The sequence below is a fragment of the Barbus barbus genome, assembly GCF_936440315.1.
Source record: "Barbus barbus genome assembly, chromosome: 17".
NCBI lineage: Eukaryota > Metazoa > Chordata > Actinopteri > Cypriniformes > Cyprinidae > Barbus > Barbus barbus.
In genome coordinates this window covers 30409902-30435620 of record NC_136745.1, presented here as the reverse complement: position 1 = coordinate 30435620, position 25719 = coordinate 30409902, and the positions used below count along the sequence as shown (strand labels likewise).

The 25719-nt window shown below is 38.1% G+C and overlaps 2 protein-coding genes across 2 annotated transcripts; both read left to right on the top strand.

Annotated features, from left to right (window-relative positions):
- Positions 1-3068: 3068 nt before the first annotated feature.
- On the top strand, positions 3069-5491 carry LOC306883351 (microfibril-associated glycoprotein 4-like). The gene is made up of 6 exons (XM_079438541.1): positions 3069-3114; positions 3225-3284; positions 3366-3572; positions 4445-4541; positions 4709-4876; positions 5059-5491. The coding sequence occupies exons 2-6, from the start codon at positions 3267-3269 to the stop codon at positions 5307-5309; spliced, it is 741 nt and encodes a 246-aa protein (XP_079294667.1). The 5' UTR covers positions 3069-3114; positions 3225-3266; the 3' UTR covers positions 5310-5491.
- A 6293-nt stretch (positions 5492-11784) lies between these two features.
- On the top strand, positions 11785-13638 carry LOC306883638 (microfibril-associated glycoprotein 4-like; the record flags this gene model as incomplete). The annotated part of the gene is made up of 5 exons (XM_079438996.1): positions 11785-11852; positions 12318-12370; positions 12774-12870; positions 13011-13178; positions 13385-13638. The coding sequence occupies exons 2-5, from the start codon at positions 12353-12355 to the stop codon at positions 13636-13638; spliced, it is 537 nt and encodes a 178-aa protein (XP_079295122.1). The 5' UTR covers positions 11785-11852; positions 12318-12352.
- Positions 13639-25719: the final 12081 nt, after the last annotated feature.

Sequence of the window (25719 nt, the reverse complement as noted above, 5' to 3'; positions counted from 1 at the left end):
GCCTTGCAGATGGAACCAGCGACCTCTGCTCGGCTGAATCCGCCGCCTTCTCAGCGCCATCAGCACTGCAGCCATCCGGCGAAGCTCACGCATTCTTTCCTAAAAGAGCAAACAGCATTGTTGCAAATGCCACGCCGTTACTGTGGTTCATGCCGGTCCCCCCTGCACGCCGATGACGGCCACAGCAAGTGCGTTTCCTGTTTGGGGAAATCCCATGTAGACGCCGCACCCACTGGCTCTGATTGTTCCCACTGCGAGAACATCAGTCTCACCTCTCTGCGCTCGTGGATAGCTTTCTTTTCAGAGAGCGACTCCGCCCCTCGCGCCCTCCCGTTTTCTTCCTTGCAGGGACCTGTGAGGAAAAAACAGCGGGGCAGAGGATCTCAGCGCACGGCTGAGAGTGAGCTCACGTCGGCTCAGACACCGCGTGCCTCGCTCTCGCCACACAGAGAGGTTTCTCCCGTCCTCTTTTCTTAGCCTGACCAGCGTTCCTCTGCTAGTGCGAGCGATCTGGTCTTGTTTGGGGGAAGGGGCGAAGAGCTGAATGATGACAGCATGTCATTAGCAGCTTCGGACGTTTCTACGCTCAGAGGTGATGATTCTGCTGAAAAAAGGAGCAATAGAAAGAGTTCCTCCAACTCAGAGCGAGTCAGGCTTCTACAGCCGTTACTTCCTTGTCTCCAAAAAGGATGGCGGCCTCCGGCCCATCCTCGATCTCAGATGCCTAAATAGCGCCCTCATGAAAAGGTCGTTCAGGCTGATCACATTGAAACAGATCCTCTGGCAGATTCGGCCAGGGGACTGGTTCTTTTCTCTGGACCTGAAAAACGCATACTTTCACATCCAAATAGCCCCCCACCACGGACGATTCTTGAGATTCGCCTTCGAGGGAGTGGCTTATCAGTACACGGTCCTTCCCTTTGGACAGTCTCTGGCCCCCCACACTTTTACGATGTGCATGGACGCGGCTCTCTCCCCTCTGAGACAGATGGGAGTCCTCATTCTCAACTACCTTGACGACTGGCTCATTCTGGCCCAGTCAAAGGTGGAGATTTTATCGTACAGAACCCTCCTCCTCAGCCACCTAGAGCGCCTGGGACTCAGGGTCAATTTCGCCAAGAGCAGGCTGTCTCCCAGCCAACGTATATCGTTCCCGGGAACAGTTCTTGACTCGACTCAAATGAGAGCCGTAGTCGCACCAGATCGTGCTCTGGCAATGCGAGAACTCGCAACCTCCTTCGAGAACGGTGCCACCCGCCCTCTCAAGGCATTTCAAAGGATGCTAGGCATCAAACCACAAATTCCATCACATGCGTTGCATCACGGATGCAAAGCCCCCTGGAATTGGATGGAATTCGAGGACTCTCCTCTCCTATCTTGCCTATTGGCAGAACGCCTTCTAGACTGGACTCAACCCCATCTGCGCTCGCTGAGAGCAGCGCACATACGGGGCAAATTGAACCAGGGAACGGACAAGTTATCTCGGAGCAATGCCCCCTCAGAGGAGTGGACGCTCCATCCGCAGACGGTTCAGAGAATCTGGGATATCTTTGGTAAGGCCGAGGTAGACCTCTTCGCCTCAGCAGACAACTCTCACTGCCTGACTTATTATTTGAAGGATGAGGATGCGCTGGCTCACGAGTGGCCCAACCTCCTCCTTTATGAAGTGAAGTGACATACTGCCAAGTATGGTGACCCATACTCGGAATTCGTGCTCTGCATTTAACCCATCCAACGTGCACACACACAGCAGTGAACACACACACACCATGAACACACACCCGGAGCAGTGGGCAGCCATTTATGCTGCGGCGCCCGGGGAGCAGTTGGGGGTTCGGTGCCTTGCTCAAGGGCACCTCAGTCATGGTATTGAGGGTGGAGAGAGCGAAGGACATTCACTCCCCCCACCTACAATCCCTGCCGGCCCGAGACTCGAACCCGCAACCTTTGGATTACGAGTCCGACTCTCTAAGCATTATGGTTAGAGGCCTTATGCGTTGCCCCCAATTGCCCTGATTCCGCAGGTTATCAGGCGAATCAAGGAGTGATTTTTCCCCCCTGTGGAAAAATCAACCTTGGTTGTCAGAGCTGACTCAGCTCCTCATAGCAGCCCCGTGGCCCATTCCTCTGAGACAGGACCTCCTGTCTCAAGCGAACGGGACAATTTGGCACCCTCGGCCCAATCTCTGGGCCCTGCACCTCTGGCAGTAAGGGTGTGGCATTTGCAACAACACTGTTTGCTCTTTTAGGAAAGAATGCATGAGCTTTGCCGGATGGCTGCATGGGAGTGGGACCGGAACTGCTGCAGTGCTGATGGCGCTGAGAAGGCGGCGGATTCAGCTGAGCAGCGCTCGCTGTTTCCAGCTGCGAGGCGTTTCCACGGTGACCAGGCTTCCTGGATCAGTGAGAGACGAAGTCATCGTCGTCGCTGAAGGAGAAGACATCTGAGTTCCTATGGCGAAACGGCCACTTATATAGCCAGATGCCTCTGCCCATTCTAGCGGGATCTGTCGGGCTCCATCGCCATAGGCTCGTGCAGCTCCACTGCCGAGCCATTGGTTCGTTTTTAGCACACTGCACAAACCAATGGCCATGCAGTTTCACTGCATGATTGAATAAGACTTTTCCCTTAGCGTATTTAGACAAGACGCAGTACGAAGTGGAGTATCGACAGGGAACACATTTTTACTCAAATTAATCAAAATGGATTTATAGCGTTTTGGAACCAAACTCTTCATTTGCATGTCAACAAGGCATCAGAACATAGTTGTATCAAACCCCTTCAACTAAGAAAAAGTTTTCTTAAGCTGTCTGTTGCAATCGGTCAATTTTTCTGTTGTAATTACTTCATCAACAATTTCAGAATTTCAAAACAATTTCACAATTTCAAAACAATTATTTTAATTCCTCTGAAGATGATAAAGCAGGTTGCTAAAAAAAAAAAAAAAAAATGAACAGAATCTTGTCCTTTTATGGCATCGAACCCATGACTGTCCTACCAAGATTTTGTTTTTTTTGTTTTTTTGTAAATGTCAGATAAAGAGGAGGATCCTGATGATTAGAAAGATATATACAGATGCATCCGTTGACTGAACAAGATTCTCAGCGCATTCGGTGAGTTTGATTCTGGTCATTTTGAAAACAATGTTTATTTCTTCAGAAAATAACAGAATACATGTTCATGCTCTAATAAAGTGACTGTATTTGTCTGAACTGTATTTCAGGTACAGATCGCACTTGATCCTCTGAGCTGGACGTCTGAAGCGATGATCACAAACATGATTGTGAGTTTCTGTATGTGAGAATGTGAGTGATTTTGTCAGACGTCGATCATCAGACTCAGATCTTGAGTTTGTGTCTCTCAGGTGTTGCTGTGTTTGTCTGCACTGATTCCTGTGTTGATGGGGTCTGAAGAGGTCAAATCAGATTGTTTTCTTGCCAAAGACTGCTCTGATATTTATTCAAGTGGGAAAAATGCCAGTGGCGTGTACACCATCATCTCAATGGATGGACCAGTGCAGGTCTACTGTGAGATGGTCTCCGGTGGAATAAAGGACAGAGGACACTGGACGGTATGCATTTCACTTTGAGCTAATGTTTTATTATCTTCAGAATTTATTTGATTAGCAGATGCATCACATCGTGATTTCCATGCAGCTAGGTTATAAAACATTGTGAGAACATTGTTTTGAAGTGTTTCTAAAATGTTGAAATACCCCGTTTTCTTTATTAGAAAGTTAATTAAAAATTACAAAAACGTTTTTACTACATTCTGCTAATTTTGTTTTCACCCAAAATTAGTTATTTGAATGTTTATTTTTAATATTATTATGTTAAAATTACACATTTTCTTGTCATGAACGTTACTTAAAGGCTACAAAAACGTTTCTTACAGTTCTCTAACTTTTTCACACAAATCATAATGTTATTTTAATGCTTATTTTTAGTTTCTATGAATGTTTTTTTTTATTTATTATGTTGTATTGTCGTGATTAGAACATGATTTAAAGGTTACATCAATGTGTCTTGCATCGTTCATCAAGTACTAATCAGGACGTTCTGAAAATGTTGTCCTAAGAAGCTTTTCTCTCAAAGTTATGAAAACATATATCAAATATTAATAAAGTTATAAGAACATTTCATAAATAATAAAGGTTTTTTATAACACATAACTTTTAAAAAGAGTTAACATATAACATTATAAACTACTATACAAATTGTCAAATTGGTTTTATTTGTGCTCTGCTTCTATCTGAGTATGAAAGTTTTGATTTTTCAGTTCTGTTTGGTGACACCAGTGAAATCACTCAACAGAATTTACATTTGTTGCTAAAGAAACCCTGTCAACTTTAAAAATAAAGTTTTTTTTTTTACTGTCTTAAAAAAGATAAATAGATAAATGATGTGATGTTTGAAAGTGATGAATGATTTCTGAATGTTTTAGGTGATTCTCAGGCGAATGGACGGCGAGGTGAATTTCTTTAGGCCATGGGAGAGTTATAAGAAGGGTTTCGGTAATAAAGAAGGCGAATACTGGCTGGGTGAGTGTTTTTGGGATGTTTTGGGCTACAAAAGAGAAAAAAATAAACAATCAGGCACATGGAAAACTTAAACTTTTTTTGGACATTTAATCAGAACTGCAGTATAAATGCAGATTTATATTTGTTCTTTGATTTACTAAACCACTTTCCTTTCATGTTTTCGACAGGTTTAGAGTTTCTTCGCCAACTGACCAGCAGGTATCAGTATAAACTCAGAGTAGATTTGGAGGACTTTGAAGGGAAGAAGGCTTATTCTCTGTACGAGTCTTTCTCTGTGGACTCTGAGGCTGATGGGTACAAACTACATGTGAGCGGCTTTGTAGATGGAGGAGCAGGTGAAACAAACTACAGATGATTAATTTTCCAGTTTTCAGTTGTGTGACCCTAATGATAAAGGAGGAATGGACTGTTTTAAACCATGCATAAACTAATGATTATTTTTAAGGTTATTTAAAAAAAAAGTAATTTTAGACGTCCAAATGAAAGTGCCTATAATAAAAGTTTCTCCTTTCTGCAGGTCAGACTTTTGGTTATCATAATGGAATGAAGTTCTCCACCTTTGACAAAGATAATTCAGGAAATAACTGTGCTATGAAATACTTTCAAGGAGGGTTTTGGTACCAAAATTGTGATTATACAAACCCTACCGGCCTGTATTTTTGGGGGAAGGATGATGGAAGTTTGATGAGTGGGCCCTTCTGGTACTACTGGAAGAGCAGTTATAAATCTCTGAAGACCGTCACGATGAAGATCAGACGTGTGATGTAGAGCAGGGATTACAAACGCTTCACTGCAGCTTGTGCGCACATCCGGAACTTCCTTTCTTAAAATGTTCTGAAAAATCAAATCCATTGTCCTTGTTTTGTAAAACATGTTTTGAAATTGGGTTCATGACTTTTTGGCATGCTTTGTCTGCTATGATTTTGAAGCAATAACAGTTTATATGAAGCAGTGTGTTGTTTTTGTGTGTTTTAATTATTAACCAACTAAGGAGGGCAATGCTCGTGGGCTTCATAAATGATTTAAAATAGTTTATATAAATTAGTTTAATTTTTAGATCTCTAAGCAGCCTCTGAATATTATTAATTTTATTTCAATAAACCCCTATCTTCTCAATTAGGGTGCTTAATAATAGACTAAAATAACCACAGAGTCTGAAGTAAAATATAAACTTTTAGTAGTTTACTCAAATAAAAAAAAATCAAATAGCAAATGGAGATAAAATAAAACTTAACCCTTTAAAGTTTTACAATAAAAGGATCTTTCCTCCTTCAAACTCAAATCAACAATTTACAAATACAACACTGTATTAATATTCCGTATCACTCTGGTGATTTAGATAACAGATAAAATAATAAGATGGACAGTAAATACACAAAATGCCCCAAATATCACCAATGTGTTGATTAGTATAGCCTACTCAAATCCAAACGAGTCTTTGTTGTCTCAACACAACAGTTACGGCTCACATAAACATTCCCCAACAGTAATCAAAACCACCCGGGTGTCAATTCAAATATGCCAATCTAAATAAAATAAATACCCTGTTGCAGGCCTGATACGATGCTGGGGTTCGTTGAGGCACAAAACAGGTGGCCGCTTCACTCAATGAGTAAACAAAATAAACAACTGTCTTACCAATCGTTAGTTCGAGCCGGCTTTCATGACGCACACACTTCCAGCACGAGAGGGATTTCGGTCCGATTAACTGACGGCAGATCAGCGAACTCGTCCAACGCTGCCAGAGGAACCACTGAGAATCCCTGGTATCTATCTGGGATGTTTTCTATGGATTTGGTAAGAGAGACGATTCACGGTAGTTTTCCACACACGCGACCTCGCGTCTCTCACGTGTGATAAGCGCTGTTTCTTGAGAATCGCGCTACTCAGTCATTTGATAATCAAGGGGGAAATTACTATCCCCACACGTTCAAACAACATCAGTTCTCGTATGGACAACTGTCCTAAAATGGTATCTTTTATCTAACTAGTACTCAGACACGATCGATCTTCCAGCCATCACCTCTTCTTCCCGGACGTCCCTTTTCCCCGCCCCCAACATTTAACCAATCCCAGCTCTTAACAGTGGCAAGTACTTTTAACTCAACACATAATCATACATTTTCCTTGCTTTTCAATGAAAATAATATTATACAAGGAAACCAATACACATACAATACATGTATATAAATAAAATATTAGAAAATAATATTAAAGGAAATATTACTAAACCAAATGAATATCCAAACTATATGAATAAATTTCAACCGGGCTTCACCTGCCAATAAATGTGTAATACACAACATTATTTACACATTTATTTAACACAGATAATTATTTACACTTCCTTACATTTTTTAATAACATACTTGTACTCAAAAAAATATCTATTGTCTACTTTGTATATTGTATTGTATACAAAGTACGAGAGTAAGCTAGTAATGGATTATTCTAAAATGCAAAACCTTGTTGAAATATATATATGTGGGCCTCGGGTCTGATCACCTGTTCTTTGCTGTCTCTGTGTTCGGGTGATGTGTTGTTGTTGTGTGCATGGCTTTGTTTTGACAGCTTGCCACGTGTGCATTGTCCGTGTGGTTGTGTCTCCACCCTCCTTGTTTCTCTGCTCGTTAGCTCATCTTGTCTCACAACAGGTTCTTGTTATCTCGTTATCTTCCCATTTATAGCTCCCTGTGTTTCTCTGTCTTTTGTCAGACCATTGTGGTTTATTCCCATTGCTCCGACTGCCATAGTTTGTAGTCCTGTCCTGTCCAGGCTCCAGTGCTCATAGCCGCAAGTTTATTTTCCTGCACCCTTCTGTGCACTCAGGTACCCGTGGGCTCTCATCGGCATCTGCCGCCCCTGGGTCTCTGCGGACTCTCTAGTGAATTGTTCAGCCTCTCTCTCGGATTAGTGAGCTGCCTTGCCGGCCTAGTCTCCACTGCCACGGTTGCAGCTTCTGCAAGCCGTTGCTACCCAATCATCTGTGTGATAGGAGATTCCATGTCCTCACAAACTGTTTTATGATTATTCTGCTCAATAAAGCCTCTGTTATACCCACATCTGAAACCAGCCTATTACCTATTATTATATACTGTGTGTATGTAGATAAGTAGACTATATATTTTTAGAAAGTTCCTTTTTTTATATATATTTATAACAGCTGATATGCTCTGACCCCAGTATTAAGGCATTTCAGTTCAGCCATCAGAACTTTGTTTATATAATATATTTTATTAATTTATGTTATATTCTAAACTACATTAATAGCATTATGCAAATGTTGTGTAAATTTATTTATGACACATTTGAGCAGCATTAAATAGTAAATATACATAAATGCCATGACAGAAGCCTTCACCTCAGTGCAAAGATGGCTTTTGTTGATGATGATTAAATTTTATTGGTAACAAACAGCCTTTATATCAAATTATATCTCAACATTCTTAGAATATTAAAAATAGGTGTTTAAAAATGTAATATTTTGGGTGGAATGTTTTGTAAGAAACGTTTTTGTAACCTTTAAATATCAGTACAGTTATGCCAAGAAAACCAGACTTTTCAATGTTTTAGAAATATTTCAAAATAATATTCCCACAACGTTTTTGTTAACTGGAATGTCACCAGAGAGATGTTTTGCTTGCAAGACAGTTTTTAAACTTCCACACCAGACTCAATAAAATTTGTACACAGGTGCATTGTCTTCAGAATGTCATTGCATGTGTACAGAATTAAGATTTATCCTCATCGAAATGACTAGAACAGCCAAACCCAATAACAGAAAGGGTTGTTTACATAGTCATATTTTGTAATAAATGATGCCAGTTGTAGACAAATACAAAGATAAGACCATTAAACTGACAGAATTGGACCTTAACCCTGACATTATTTCACTCTTGCATGCGACTGCACAGGTTTAGGTGTGTTTAACGTGTTTTCAGCAGTTAATTCATGACTGAAGGTCATTAGGTCAAACATTGCAACATTTAAAGGCACTGGAACAATTTCAAAACAACCGTTATGAAAATGTAGAGTCATAGTTGTGCTTCAAGTTCATCATACCAGCGATCTGTGATGGTGAGCCTATCTTGATCATTTTCCAGCGAGTCATGGGTCAGCTGTCACAGAAGAAGTTCGTTCATTTCACGTTGTTTTGCACCCGCTCAAATCACTGGAATCTTTAGAAAACTATTATTATTACAATTAGGCCTAACATGTAAACAGTAGATATAAGGCTTTTATAATACAATTTAATGAGAAGTACAAAACTGACAAAAGTAAATGCACTATTATAAAACCCCCTTTTACTTAAAATTTACTCAAAGTTAAACGTTTGAAAACTATTGTTCTGGTGTTTAAGAGTATAGTTTACTGCTTACCCAGCTAACAGGCAATGTTCTCAGAACGTTCTGGCAAGGTTCTCTCAAAGTTATGAACAAATGTTCTTCCAGTTGAATTAAGTAGAATGTTTGTTCAAAGTTCTCTGCTCTTTAATGATGTTGAAAAATGTTAGCACAAAAACATTATTTAGCAATACATCAATCATGGAACATTTTCTCCTGAATAATTTTAGCTGAACATTCATCTAATGTTTTTAAAATGTTACTACTCATTTCAGAATGTTCATAGAACATTCAAAAGTAATATTCCCACAATATTTGCAAAATTATAAAATGGAATGTTTACTTAACCCCTGGGGGTCAAAGCCCGCACCAGTGCGGTCTGTCCCGTATTTTCTTTATGACCGCGAAAAGAACTAAAAATACTCCGTCAGTTTTGATCGTACAGATAAGAATAAGGTATCATTTGAAACTGCAAAGGGTCTACTTTTATTTGTGTATAGTCATAATAACAAAACAATGTGCTTTTGTAAAATAAAGAAAATAAACGGGGTGCATTCTCTCACCAACATTTTCTCAAAGCCTATATATAAAGTCATCAGGAAAAGTCAGCAAACACCTTAAGCTAAGAAAACCTTTACTTTTACTTATAAATGAATGGACAATAAGGACTTTCTTAAAGGGGCAGTCCTATTGGCTACCAACATTCTTCAAAATATTTTATGTTCAACAGAAGAAAGAAACTCATACAGGTTTAGAACAACATGAGGGTAAATAAATGGCAACGCTTTTATTTTTGGGTAAACTAGCCCTTTAACTCTATTTTTTCTTGAGGGGTTATTTCATATCAGATTGCAGGTTGCTAAGTGAACAAAAACTTGTCCTTTTATGGAATCCAACCCATGACTGTCCCATAAAGAAGTTTTTTTGTAGGCAAGGCAAGGCAAGTTTATTTATATAGCACATTTCATACACCGTGGTAATTCAAAGTGCTTTACATAAAAGAAAGTGAAATAGACATTAAAAATCAATAAAAACATGGAAATAAAAATAATAAAACGGTTAAAAATAAATGATATAGAAATTGATTTAAAATACATTTAAAGAAAATGATTATACATCAAATTCATTGCAGTCAGTTGGGACATATAGCACAGCGCTCATTCAACAAATGCACAGTTAAACAGATGAGTTTTGAGTCTTGATTTAAATGTGGCTAATGTTTTAGCACATCTGATCTCTTCTGGAAGCTGGTTCCAGCTGCGGGCCGCATAATAGCTAAAGACTCCCCTTGTTTTGTGTGAACCCTTGGTGTTTCTAACTGACTCGATCCTAATGATCTGAGTGGTCTGTTCGGTTTATATTCAGTGAGCATATCTGCAATATATTTAGGTCCTGGGCCATTGAGTGACTTATAAACAAGTAAAAGTACTTTAAAATCAATCCTAAATGTAACTGGAAGCCAGTGTAAGGACCTGAGGACTGGTGTGATATGCTCAGATTTTCTGGTTCTAGTCAGAATCCTGGCAGCAGTGTTCTGGATGAGCTGCAGTTGTCTAATGGTCTTCTTGGGAAGGCCGGTGAGGATACCATTACAGTAATCCACCCTGCTGGTGATAAAGGTATGAACAAGTTTCTCCAAGTCTTGACTGGAAACAAAACATCTCATTCTTGCAATGTTTTTGAGATGATAGTATGCTGATTTAGTTACTGCTTTGACATGACTACTGAAACTAAGGTCTGTCTCCAGAATCACCCCAAGATTTCTGACTTGATTTTTAGTTATTTGACCCATAGAGTCAAGGTATGCATTCACCTTGAGAACTTCACCTTTGTTTCCAAATGCAATGACTTCAGTTTTCTCCTTTTTTAACTGAAGGAAGTTCTGGCACATCCAACTGTTAATTTCATCAATGCATTGGCAGAGGGAGTCAATGGGGCTGTAGTCATTTGGAGATAAGGCTTGGTAAATCTGGGTATCATCAGCATAGCTGTGATAGGCAATTTGGTTCTTTCTCATTATCTGACTTAGTGGGAGCATATACAGGTTAAACAAGAGCGGTGCAAGAATTGAGCCTTGTGGGACTCCACATGTCATGGCCGTCCACTTAGACTTATGCTCTCCTATACTCACATAATAACCTCTCCCTTCTAAGTATGATCTGAACCATTTGAGTGCCATCCCAGAAAGCCGACCCAGTTTTCCAGTCTCTCTAGAAGTATGTTATGATCGACAGTGTCAAACGCAGCACTAAGATCTAGTAGTACCAGCACTGATATTTTGCCAGAATCAGAATTGACGCGAATATCATTTATTATCTTAATGAGTGCTGTCTCTGTGCTGTGATGTGCTCGGAAACCAGATTGAAAATAGTCCAGGTATCCATTTGAGTTTAAGTAGTAGTTCAGCTGATTAAAAACTACCTTTTCAATAATCTTACCTATGAAAGGAAGATTTGATATGGGTCTATAGCTGCTCAACATGGTGTTATCAAGATTGCGCTTTTTCAGAAAGGGCTCAACAACTGCAATTTTCAGGGAGTTTGGAAAAGTCCCAGAAAGAAGTGAGGAGTTCACCACTTCTAAGAGATCAGCTTCTAAACAGTTAAGCACATTTTTGAAAAAGGATGTGGGAAGTGTGTCAAGATAGCAGGTTGAAGATTTAAGGTGCTGTACTATTTCTTCCAAAATTTTGTTATCAATTGTAAATGTCAGATAAAGAGGAGGGTCCTGACGATCAGAAATATACAAAAATATGCATCCATTGCCTGAAGTTTGTCTGAGTTTTATAATTATGCAGGTCTCAGCAAATATATAATATGGTTTCTTTCTTCAGAAAATGACAGAATGCATGTGCCTATGAATCGCTTCTCCTCCGACAGCATTCAAATCACAGGCGGACATGGAGAACTGCGTTTCATGCGTTGTTTACTGTAACACAGCAAGGAGAGACATACATCCTCTGGCGACAGTGAGCATTTAAACACATGTACATTCATCTAAAAGAGCAAACAGAAATGAGAAATAAACCTTTGATTCAAAAAGATGGCGTCAGCCATGCAACGCACATGTTGAGCAAATTGAATCTAAACTCCACAAAGTTCATCAAATACAATCACTTAACATCTTGTTACACAATACCATTAACCGTTTATCTTAATATTATTTGTGAAATTAACAAGTGTCAAGTTACAAAGAAAACTCATTTCTCAGCATCAGATAAACTTCTCTGCTGGGGGTGGGGGTGTGGTTTAACAGATGAAAGTGCATTTGACCCACTAATTACTTAATATCGCCACAAGAGGTCTCCAAACAATTAATAAATGAACAAAAACACAGTAATTTTGGTGAAAGTTATAACATTTAAAGTAACAGTTTTAACCCTGTTACACATATTCAAACAAAAGTGACTGTTTCTGTCTGAACTTTATTTCAGGTGCATCTGATCCTCTGAGCTGGACGTCTGAAGCGATGATCACAAACATGATTGTGAGTTTCTGTATGTGAGAATGTGAGTGTGATTTAGTCAGATGTGGATCATCAGGCTCAGATCTTGAGTTTGTGTCTCTCAGGTGTTGCTGTGTTTGTCTGCACGGTTTCCTGTGTTGATGGGCACTGATGAGATCAAACAAGATTATCTTCTTGCCAAAGACTGCTCTGATAATTATCAGAGTGAATATAGTTCCAGTGGTGTGTACACCATCACCACAATAGATGGAGCAGAGCAAATTGTCTTTTATTTGTGCTCTTTATATCTGTTGGAAAACAGACATTGAAATCCCCAGAAATCACACTTGTTACTCAACAAAGCTTGTTAAAGGTTGTGCACCTTAAACATATTTTTAAAAGTTGAATGATGTGTGAAAGTGATGAATGATTTCTCAATGTTCAGGTGATTCTCAGGCGAATGGACGGTGAGGTGAATTTCTTTAGGCGATGGGAGAATTATAAGAAGGGTTTCGGTAATAAAACAGGCGAACACTGGCTTGGTGAGTATTTTTGTGAGACGTTTTGGGCTTAAAAAGCAAACAGTGAAAGAATAAACAATCAAAGACAGGACTGCAGTATAAATGCAGATTATATTTATTATTAAAGTTATTAAACCAGTTTCATTTCATGTTTTTCACAGGATTAGAGTTTCTTCACCAGTTGACACGCAGGTATCAGTATAAACTCAGAGTAGATTTGGAGGACTTTGAAGGGAAGAAGGCTTACGCTCTGTGCGAGTCTTTCTCTGTGAGGTCTGAGGCTGATGGATACAAACTGCATGTGAGCGGCTTTGTAGATGGAGGAGCAGGTGAACAAACTGCTGTCATTTTAGTTTCCAATCTCTGAATGTATAAATGAAATTAAGAATTTGAGCAAATAAAATAATATTAATGAAGGAGTTTTAACTATAATGTTTAAACTAATGCTTTTAATAAAACAATTTTTTTTTTAAAGTCACTTTATTTTAGACGTCTAAGTGAAAGTGTCTCCATTGAAAGTTTCTCCTTTCTGTAGGTGACTCTTTATATTATCACAATGGGATGATGTTCTCCACCTATGACAAAGACCAAGATAATTCAGGAAGCAATTGTGCTATGATATACCTTGGAGGAGGGTTTTGGTACAACAAATGTTATTACACAAACCCCACTGGTCACTATTTGTGGGAGAATGATGGTACATTAATGGATACTGGAGCCACCTGGTACTGGAAGAACAGCTGGGATCCTCTGAAGTCCATCACCATGAAGATCAGACGTGTGAAGTAGAGCAGGGGTTTCTATCCTTTATATGTGCTTCACTGCAGCTTGTGTGCAGATCCACAACTTTTATGCATACATGTGGATCTTTCTTAAAATATGATGACAAACATGTCCCTTGGCTTTTTATGATGAAAAATGTTTCAAAACATGAAGAAACCTCAAATACAACATAGTTTTTACTCATATTGTCTTGAATGAATATATATATATATATATATAAAAAGAATTTGACATGTTCCTGAAAAATCCCTAGTCCTCTTAAATAAAAATGTTTTGAAATTGGGCTCATGACTTGAAGCATTTGCTTTTCTGCGACAGCAAAATCTCTGTGTCCCACTGCAGCAGCTGGAATGAAGCAATAAAAGCTTATTATTAAAGCAATATTTGTTTTTTTGATTAACTAAATAGGTCTCACATATGAATGAGGAAAATACTTACATAAAGGCATATGAATTTTTTACATATTTAACTGCCGATATTTTAATTGAAGGTATGTCAGCAATACTATGAATGCAAATTTAATGATTTGCATGCAAAGATGTCTGAAATGTAAATCTAATTCAAGAAAATATTACATAATAACCCCATTAATTCCAATAAGTGTTACATTTTAAAATAATAACACTAGCAACAACATGTCACTCAGGGCCTTTTGTACAAGTTCTGAGTGGCTCATCTTACCCCATGGGCCTAATTTTAATGTTAAAATTTTCACACAACACTCAGTACACAAATTAGTACATAATTACATGTATTCTGTCTAGTACAAACATTAATCAGGTATTTTTAATGAAAATGCATGTTCATACAATCATAATAATCCTTAATTTTATAATAGTTGTCAGACCCCAACCTCGATGAAACTACAATAAAAGTTTAAACAACCGACATAAATTATCCCAAATATTAACTGTCTAAAAAGATTGTTTAAATGCCAAATGTGATGTTTTGAGTAAATGGGTTTTTTATTATCATTTTCCTAATTTATATTTTATTAATGCTTGAAAGTTTGTGAACCCTTTAGAATTGTCTATATTTCTGCATAAATATAACCCAAAACATCACCAGATTTTCACGCAAAGCCTGAAAATTGACAAAGAGAATCTAATCAAACAGATGAGATGAAAATATATACTTTGTCATTTATTTATTCAGGAAAATTATCTGTAAGTGGCAAACGTAGTTTGGCCTCCACAAATCCACAGTCAGACAGATTGTGTACAAATGGAGGAAATTCAAATCCACTGTTACCCTCCAAAAGCAAGACGTGTAAAAGGTCGCAAAGGACCCCAGGGTAACTTCTCAGAAACTAAAGGCCTTTCTCACATTGGCTAATGCTAATGTTCATGAGCCCACCATCAGGAGAACACTGAGCAATGGTGTGCATGGCAGAGTTGCAAGGAGAAAGACACTCTCCAAAAAGAACATTGCTGCCCATCTGAAGTTTGATAAAATCATGAGGACAAGCCAGAGGACTATTGGAGAAATGTTTTGTGGACGGATGAGACCAAAATACAACTTTTTGGTTTAAAGAAAACAACACATGTCTCCTGGAAATCCAGTAGACTTCGATCAATCAGATGGTGACTTCGTGTTACCAATTTTGTGTGCCATATGCATCAGACGTTCAGCCAACAGTCCGTGGGCATGATGTCTGAGGCTAAAACTAATAAATAACTAGGAATAAGAATAACAAAATGCAGTGAGTCCTCAGGCCACCCGAGATCAGGATGAGTTTGTTTCTTCATCAGGTTTGTAGAAATGTGTCTCTGCATCAGTGTCTCAGCAATGGATGCTCAGCAGTGAATGGGTGCCGTCAGAATGAGAGTCCAAACAGCTGATAAAAACATCACAATAATCCACACCACTCCAGTCCATCAATATTTTGAGAAGACAAAAGCTGAAACAAATCCAGCATTAAGATATTTTTAACTAAAATACGGGTCCATAATAATGCTTCCTCCAGTGAAAGAAAAAATGGTCTGGTTTGAATCAGGAGAGAAATCTGCACAGATCAAGCAGCTTTTACAAGCCAAAACAGCTCTAAACAAATATGTGTCTGGATTTTGATGTGAGAGACAACAGCAGATGGACTCTTTCACTGGAAGAAGCTCTGCAGGACACGAGTCTCTGCGGCTCGACTTTAATCAGCATTCTCCTCTTCCTCATCAGAGATGATGATGATGATAATGATGTCCTGCTGTCCACGTCCTGGCAGCGTAAAGGATGGAAAGCCGCAGCAGGTGATGGGTTTATAGAGTTTCAAAACATCTGATGTCTTATGTAGATGAAATTACACAAGCATAATCCTTACATGACTTTTAATAATAGTCTGTAAACAGCACTGGAACAGATTGCACATGCACAGCAATCACTCACACTCTTCAACTCCTTTAACATCAACTCACTGTGTGTTATTAGTGCCCTCTAGTGGTGCATTATTAACAACATGGTCTCTCTCTTTCTCTCTTACTCTCGCACCCAGATGCGTTCTCAGGTGGGTCATTCTACAGAAGCAGTGGTCCCCTGGACTTGTGTCACTGGTGTTACCGCTTAACAAAAGTCTTTTATTTTGGAATAAAAAATCACATTGATGACATCACTTGACTTCCTCCTTCCTATTTTCTGTACATCTATGAAAAAAGGCCCATGTTTAGTCCACTGTTTCTTTTCAGTTATCAGAAATTTTCTCATTTATCTCATGATTTCATATGAAGCTTTTATTTGATGTCACTGATATGACCTATTTATTGTTAGGGAATTATAAAAAAAAAAAAACTATAATACAAATGGATTAAACTACTTAATTTAGTGAATATACCATGACTGACAACATGTGGTTTGATAGCTTGCAGCAGACATTTAGTAAAATGTATTTTTCATGAAAATTGTCACTGGTTTTACCTTCTTTATGGGTAACACCAGTGAAGATCAGTATATCAGGTCTTGTATGTCACTGGTGTTACTGTACTGTTTTTGTCTGTCACATTAAATAAATAAAACACAATCTACTGATTTCTTGCATTTTCATTATTTTTCTGTAACTCTGACTACATGTGCTGAAAAAATTTTTTGAGAAATAATATTTCATAAAAACATTTAATATGGCTAAAGAAGGTAACACCAGTGACAGAAAAGGATACGTGTCTTGAAATAATTGCACAAAAAAGCTAAAAGAATAATAATAATTAAGCTGTCATTTATATGTAATCATAAAGTCAAAAGGTAATCTAATAATGAGGTCTAAGTTTAAATGTTAAAAAAAGAAATAAATTTTAAGACATTTTGCCATACCAAAAGTGGACGTTTCTGTAGAATGACCCAGGTACCGGATTGATTTAATGTGAATCGATACTCGGTAGTACTGACGTAATTCGGTCGGTGCCCTTAAAAGTACAGAGTTCAGTACCCAACCCTAGTCATCCAGATGTTGTGCCGAACTGCTTAAATCTTGAATAATGCATTTAAATCAATTCATATGTATTAATTGAACACTGCATCCAGTTGCACAAATGTTAATTGCATACATACTGTTATTCATACACTTAGTTCTCATGAGGTCTATTCATCATTATATAAAGCTATGATGATGAGGCCAGGGTCAGCGATAAGTGGGAGCAAGGCTGGGGTGCGTTTCCCAAACGAAACTATGATCGCAAGCTCCGTCATTACCAATAGTTCAATGGAACTAACAACCATAGTTAGCTAATGACAGTGGTGGACGAAATACACAAATCAAGTACTTGAGTAAAAGTACAGATATGTATAATAAAATATTACTCCAGTACTACTTTTTCAATTTTTACTCGAGTGAAAGAACAAAAGTGCTCGATTTTTTTATTTGTACTTAAGTAAAATAGTACTGATAGATTTATTTAGCTATTTTATAAAGACTACTTAATTTAATTTTATAATCCTTCTGCTGAAAATACCTGGTATTTTCCCAAAATAACCACTATATGGAGTCAAGATATATTTTTGTTGTTGATATGGACTATACTGACGAGAGTGATGTAGTAATGTTCACTATGAAGATGTACACTGCGATGTACCTGAGAAAAAAATGGACTTGACCATTTTTAAAGCTTGTTGTTTTGCAGAACGTCTCAGTTAGGAAGAACATTTTAAGGAATATAATTATATTTTCATAATGATTTTATTTCTTCTCAAACCTGGTTTCTGGTGTAAAAACACCCCTGGCCAAATGCCCCCAGAGGGCATCATTTCCCACTTTTATAATTACTGTAGTTACCATGTTCTGAACATCACATACTTTTTTCCAAATATTTGGCCTTTATATCTAAAAATTTCCTCAATTTAGCACCAGCAAACTTGTTAGCTAGACAGCTAGCATCAGCTAAAAATATTTACTTATTTTCAGTATGGTTATGAATAAACATTCATATCTGTCTACTTGGGCCAGTTGATCCAAACAATATAACAATGTATCCTGTTGATAAACAATATAAAAACAGACGTCACATAGGGCTAAATGCATAGAATTTTAACAAAACTGCTAACGTTACAGCAGCGGGGAATATGAACGTGCATGATTTATTTTATTAAATCTGTGTTATTTTAATGTTTCGTTTTTTGACCTAAAACATAGAGACACTGATGTTGTTCTGTCTGCATTCAAGCATTTCAGTGGGCTTAAACAGATCACCCTTTACAGCAGATTTAGTTCACAAACAACTGACAGTTTTGGCCTAAATATGATTTTCAGTAACAATCATTAATCCTAAAATTCGACATTATTAACTTACTTTCCACAAGATCTCCCGGTTCATACTTGTGAGTTCATTTCACTGGAGATTTGCTTTAAACAGATCATCAGTGATTTGTCGACTCGAGAACAGCTGCAATCAGATCATTCCAGTTCATGAATGAATCGTTTGGTGCGATTTGCAAACCGATTTAACAGGTTCATTGAAAAGAATCAGTTTGTTCAGGAATCAGCTTCTGCGTCTCGGAGCACGTGATATATTATAAAGAGTAACAATATGTTTCATGAAATGCAGTGATGTAAAAAGTACGATCTTATGCTTTGGAATGTAGTGAAGTAAAAGTAAGTTACTCAAAATAAAACTACTCCAGTAAAGTACAGCTACTTGAAAAATGTATTTAAGTACAGTACCGAAGCAAAACTACTTTGTTACTGTCCACCACTAGCTAATTATGCTTTTGGGAAATGCACCCCCGGTGGCCACCCAGCGTTTCTTAACAAAAACAGGGCAATGTGCATAACTCCTTCATTTTGGCCTTTTTTGGCAACACTACAGTGCATCCGGAAAGTATTCAAAGCGCTTCACTTTTTACACATTTTGTTATGTTACAGCCTCATTTAAAAATGGATTAAATTAATTATTTTCATCAAAATTCTACAAAGAGTATCCCATAATGGCAACGTGCTGAGTTCTCTATTCTGTATAAAGACTATGGTGAATCAATTTTATCTGTCACATCTTTGATGAATTTAAGTGTCGATGAGTTGTTGGAACGATTTAACTCTGTTTGTGCTGATATTTTAGATAATGTTGCTTCTCTTAAAGTTAAATTGGGCAAAATTAAACATTCGCCATGGGTTATTGAAACCCTGCGGGCACTTAGACATGCTCGACAAGCTGAGAGGAGGTGGAAAAAACATTATGAGATGTTTAGAGAATCGTTACAGACATTTCAGAAGGCCTCTAGAGATGCTAAACATAAGTATTACTCGGATGTTATCACTCAACATTGTATTTGAGATTATAAATTCAGTTATTAACCCTAGGCAAACTAGATATATTCTATCCTGAATTGTGAAGACTTTTTGATTTTTTTAATGATAAGATTGTTGATATACATTCTACAATACCGAAATTACAGGTGGTTCCATCTTTTGACCTGGCTGTGCCTTGTAGCACGGAATGGAGAGGATTTCATCTTATTACCCTTCCAGTTTTGGCGGATATTGTCGTACATCTTAAGCCTTCTTCATCTAAAGGTGATGTCATGTCACCTAATTAACAAATGCCTTAGCCAGGGCACATGTCCAGCAGATTTTAAGTATGCTACTGTTCTTCCATTATTAAAGAGGCCTAATTTGGCAATAGAGGATCCTAATAATTTTAGACCGATCTCAAATTTACCTTTTTAAGCCAAGGTCTTAGAAAAAGTGGTATTTAAGCAGATACAAGCACATATCACTGTAAATTCAATTAGTGAGCTCTTTCAGTCGGGCTTTAAGTCCTGCCATAGCACTGAGACAGTGTTGGTCAAAGTGTTAAATGACATCTTTGTTTCACTGGATAGTGATGAAAATGTTATTTTAATTTTGCTTGACAATAGTGCAGTGTTTGATGTGGTGGACCATGAGATTTTAATCAATAGCTTAGAACACTGGGTTATCTTAAAAGGTAATGTTCTCAAATGGTTTAAATCTTATCTCACGGACAGATTTTTTTCTGTTAGTATTGGGGGCTGTAATTCTTCAAGATTACATCTTCCTTGGGGAGTCCCACAAGGATCAATCCTTGCTCCAATTATTTTTTCCCTTTATATGCTACCGTTGGGAGCTATTAATATAAAGTGTCATTCCATTGTTACTGATGATATGCAGATTTACTTGCCCGCGAGAGAGTTAAATTCAAATTCATTAATAGCATGCTTACACAATGTTAAGGACTGGATGGCTGCAAATTTTTTGAAGCTTAACGAAAATAAAACCGATGTTATTGTGTTTGGCCCTAGAAAGCACGATGTGCTTCAGTTCTTGAATGCAACGTCTTTGACTGGTTTTGTTAAATCTAGGGAAAATATTTGGGATTTGTTCTGGATAGTGATTTAAAGTTGGACATGCACATTAATAATGTGGTGAGATCTTGTTTTCTTTTATTTATATCTGTTAGCTAAGACTTAACCATTTCTATCTAGTTCAGACTTTGAGAAAGCAATTACGTCCATTGTCTTTTCTCGAATGGATTATTGTAATTCCCTTTATTATGGAGTTGATGTTTGAGCACTTATGTGTTTACAGAAAATCCAAAATGCTACAGCAAAAATGAAAAAAAAAAAAAAAAAAAAAAAATTGAGCCAACTTAAAATTTTACGGCAAATTTTTAGTCAGACGACACAAAAACAATAAAACCCATTAAAAACGAGGCATTTGTTGCATCCAGTGGGGACATAATTACTGATTATAATGACTCATACTGTCTTTTTATGTGCCGCGTTGCATCATGATTTGTGACATTTGTGATTGGAGAAACGACAAACAACAAGTGCTACTCTACACTGCTCAAAACTCACGTTTGAATCGTCAGTGGCAAATTCTTCAAAAAACAAAACGTATTTACAGGCTGTGAGTCAGAAGAGACTGTCCTTGCAAAATTGGCATTGCCCCACTTTATAGAAACAGCCTTTGTGCAAGCCAGCATTATATGTTACTCTTTCAGGTTCAGGAAATAGTCCTCTGTAAAATGCTCTGCACACACTCTAATATTCGGGTTGAACTGTTCTGGAACAGTGTTGTAAATACAACTTAACCACTGATTTCTAGTTGTGTCCTCTTTTGGAAGCCCAAACAAAGTACTTTTGCTTTCACAATGAAACACAGCGTCTCCAGGACATGACGCCGGCGGCAGCAACAATACTACAGACAGAATAATAGTTCTGCCTTCTTTCTTTGCGTAGACGTTTGGGCGGTGTTTTGCAAATTTCCCCACAGCGTGACGTAGACATGTGGTTCGTGTTTGAATGAGCCGTTTTAGGAGGGCGTGGTCGACTCTTAACTTTTATAAATAACATCTCTTTGGTTTTGAGACTTCAGGGATCTTATCTATGCACAAACAGCTTGTAACTCTCCAAAGAGAAAGGAAAACTTGAAATCGCATCATATGACCCCTTTAAGTTTATGGACCTGTTGCTATGACAGCAACTCCGGGATGGTCTTCAAAGAACCAAACAATCCAAGATCATGCCAAATCATCAACAATCAAATCCAGCTAACTGAGTGACGTACGAAGAACGGACCCCTGATATTTTATTCGTATCCAGAATGAGGCGATGTGAACATCAAGCTGAGCTTTGTCTCATCCTCAGACGTCATGCCCACAGACCGCTGGCTGAGGTTAGTTAGGGTTGTATGCAGTTTCATCACATGCAATGTTCAAATCTTTTGTTCTTACGCAAGTGCATTTTAAAGTGTATTATGTTTGCTGGTTTACTTAGTGTTTTAACACCAAATCAGATGCAATGTGACAGACATCTGTCCTCACTGAACATGAAACTGCTGCGTTTTGTTACACAATCACAGTCAATCTGGAGCAGAGGTTGCGTTAGACTTTAACATTGTCCGTCATTTTGACGGAAAGGGTCGTAAAAATTCTGTCATAATCTATTATTACCTGTCATTTTCATTTTCATATTTTAATTATAATAACATATTTAATTGCTTTTATTTTTGTTCACATTTTCATTTTTAATAATTAACCTAGCGGACCAGCTTATTGGCTAATGCATTTATTTATTTATGAAGAGAACAGATGAATAGAGACTGCATCACTTTTCATGTTAAACACCGCAGTGACAGCAGAAGCCATATGCTTGGGCTGGGTAAAATAAAATATATAAAATATTTCTCTATATTAATAGATTCTTATTTTTATTAACCAATATCGTTTCTTAACTCCCAATCGATGCACAGTAGGCTACACAGTATAGCAAGCTTTGTGCGTTGTTACTAATCAAAGACATAGCAGAACTAGTGAGTTTTATTTTGGTTCTGGAGCTGATGATCCAGCGCTCTGCTGTCTCACTGGAGCGCACTCGTCACCAACTGGACAGGTACAAATTACAATATATCACCCTGAGTGTAATCTGTCAAAGTGACGGGCGGCCTTCAGATTTTTCCGTCACTGCTAAAAAAATTCAGTCAATAATGGAGAATTTTTGGTTTAAGCGACCTCTGATCTGGAGATATTTGATGTTTATTTATATGCAGTGTTGTGGATGAGATTAAAAAAAATCAAAAATTGAAAATCTGCTGAAAATGTGCTCATCCTCAGGCCATCTTAGATGCAGATGAGTTTGTTCCTTCATCAGATTTGGAGAAATGTAGCATTCCATCACTTGCTGCTTGGTTGAAACAAGTCCATCATTAAGGCATTTTTAAACTTCAAACCGTTGCTTCTGCTAAAAATATGAATCCATAATCCACAATAACGCTTCCTCCAGTGGAAAAAGTGGTCTGGTCTGAATCAGGAGAGAAATATGCACAGGTCAAGCACCGTTTACACAGATCAGTGGCGGAGGAGAAAAGCCGCAGTGGGTGATGAAACAATTGAAGAGTTTCAAAACATCTGATATGAAAAAGTTGATTCATTATCAAAGTCATTGCTGTGCTCAACTTCATCGCACTAGCGATCCAGCGATGAGCCAATCTTGAATATCTTTCAGTTCACATGTCACAAAAGGAGAAGTGGATTTATTTTTCAACCTGCTTACATCACTGGCATCTTCTTGAGAAAACTTTAGAAAAGTACAACTCTGACAAAAGTAAATGCACTAATTTTAAAACACTTCTTTTTACAATATTCACTCCAAATTCACCTAAAGACCTCATTAAAGAGTTTTTTCTGTCCATCTTGAGAGTGTACACCCACTTTCAGCTCTCCATACAGGATATGTTTTGGTAGATGTTTGTTGAACATTCTCACAATGTGTTCGGCCCAGCGGAGCTGAGATTTTTGCAGCATTGTGAAGATACTGGTCCTTTCAAGTATTTCTGTGTTGGGGACTTGGGGACCTGACACTTCACTTTCAACAGTTTGCGGAGGCAGCAGAGATAGAAGAGGTTTAGCTTCTTAGCATGTCACTGGTAGACTGTTCAGGAGGGCTGGACTGGACTGGGACAAAAAAACATTTTTGGTCCAGGTGGCCCACCACCACACACATATATGATATACACTACCAGTCAAAAGTTTTGAACAGTAAGATTTCTTCTGCTCACCAAGTCTGCATTTATTTGATCCAAAATGCGGCAAAAGCAGTAATATTGTGAAATATTTTTACTGTTTAAAATAACTGTTTTCTATTTGAATATATTTTAAAATGTAATTTATTCCTGTGATTTCAAAGCTGAATTTTCAGAATCATTACTCCAGTCACATGATCGTTCAGAAATCATTCAATATTCTGATTTGCTGTTGAAAACAGCTGAGTATAATTTTTTTCAGGTTTCTTTGATGAATATAAAGTTCAGAAGAACAGCATTTATCTGAAATATAAATCTTTTGTAACATTATAAATGTCTTTCACGAGTTCACCCTTACATCTAATCTGATAGCAAATAGTAAGCATATTTCGGCGTGCTGTCCTGGGGGAGGGCTCCGAGCCCAGAATATGGCTCGAACCCAGAGAACTCCCCAAAAGAAGCTTATAGGCATGGGACAGCAGTCAGAGAGCAAACATTTTAGTTGCCCCCCAAAGTATGCATGCTGTGAAGAGATAGGAGTTAAAATTTGCAAATAAAAGGAGGCAGGTGACCAGAGAGCTCGTGCAGTGCTCGACGGGAACTGCGGCTTGCAGCATCGGACTGGCGAGCCCTACGTGCCGCTAGAAGAGGAGCAAGATGGCAGATATCAAATGAGGGACTCTCATTAATAATGTGGTGAGATCTTGTTTTTTTTTTAGTCTGTTAGCTAAGACTTAACCATTTCTATCTAGTTCAGACTGTGAGAAAGCAATTACGTCCATTGTCTTTTCTCGAATGGATTATTGTAATTTCCTTTATTATGGAGTTGATGTTTGAGCACTTATGTGTTTACAGAAAATCCAAAATGCTGCAGCAAAAATTATCAAGTCGGCAAAGAAATATGAATCTTTGACTCCATTATTAATTTCATCAAGTGGCTGCCAGTACGACTTAGAATTATTTATAAGATCCTCGTACTTGTTTATAAGGCCTTGCACAATCTAGCTCCTGTGTATTTGTCTGGTTTGATGGCAATTTACACCCCCTCTAGATCCTTGAGATCAGAAAATCAACATCTGCTTTGCACTACCAGGACAAAATATAACCATAGAGGTGACAGAGCTTTTTCTCGAGCAGGCCCTAAACTGTGGAATGACCTCCCTCAATGTATTCGATCTGACAAATCCTTACCCATGCTCAAAGATATGTCAAAACAACATCTTTTAAATTCAAATAGGGAGCTTCTTTAAATTGGTTAATGTTTATGTGATGTGGATATGTTTATTTCTGCTATCTTTTTGTGTTTTTTAGCTTGTGATTGTGAAGCACTTTGGGCAACGCGAGCTGTATTAAACTGTGCTATATAAATAAATAAACAAACAAAAAACGTGAAAGATATTAAAAATAAATACGAAAAAAATAAAAATCACATGTACGTAAGCATTCACATACTTTGTTGAAGCACCTTTGGCACCAATTACAGCCTCAAATCTTTTTGGGTATGATGCGACATGCTTTGATCATAATTATTTGGCAATTATCTGCCATTCTTCTCCTCTCCTCTTCACCTCTCAAGCTCTGTCAGGTTGGATGGGGGTAGATGCACATTTTCAGGTTTCTCCAGAAATATTTGATTGGGTTAAATCTCAGGCTGTGGCCACTCAAGGACATTCACAGAGTTGTCTATAAGCCACACTTGTGTGTTTAGGGTCATTGTCCAGTTGAAAGGTGAACCTTCTGCCCTTCTGAGGTTCTAAATGCTCTGGGCTGGGTTTTCATTAAGGCTATCTCTATATCTTGGTGCATTCAGCTTTTATTCTACTCCGATGTGTTCTTCTGTCCCTGCCGCTGAAAAACAACCCCACAGCATGAGGCTGCTACCAGCACACTTTACTTTTGGGATGGTACTCTGCAGGTGATGAGCAGAGCTGGTTTCCTTCAAACATGATGCTTAGAATTGAGGTTCATCAGACAGAGAATCTTGTTTCTCAGAGGCCAGCTCGAGGACGAGTCCTGGTTGTTTGACACTTCTTCCGTTAAGGGTAACAGAGACTACGCTGTAAAAAAAGAAAAAAAGAAAAAGTGGATTCAACTTAAAATTTTAAGGCAACCAGCTTCAGCAGATTTTTGAG

Bases quoted from the DNA above. Each gene is read 5' to 3' on its own strand.
- LOC306883351 (XM_079438541.1), top strand. The intron at 3,573-4,444 runs GTATGCATTTCA...TGAATGTTTTAG, and splicing joins AGGACAGAGGACACTGGACG to GTGATTCTCAGGCGAATGGA. The intron at 4,877-5,058 runs GTGAAACAAACT...TCCTTTCTGCAG, and splicing joins CTTTGTAGATGGAGGAGCAG to GTCAGACTTTTGGTTATCAT.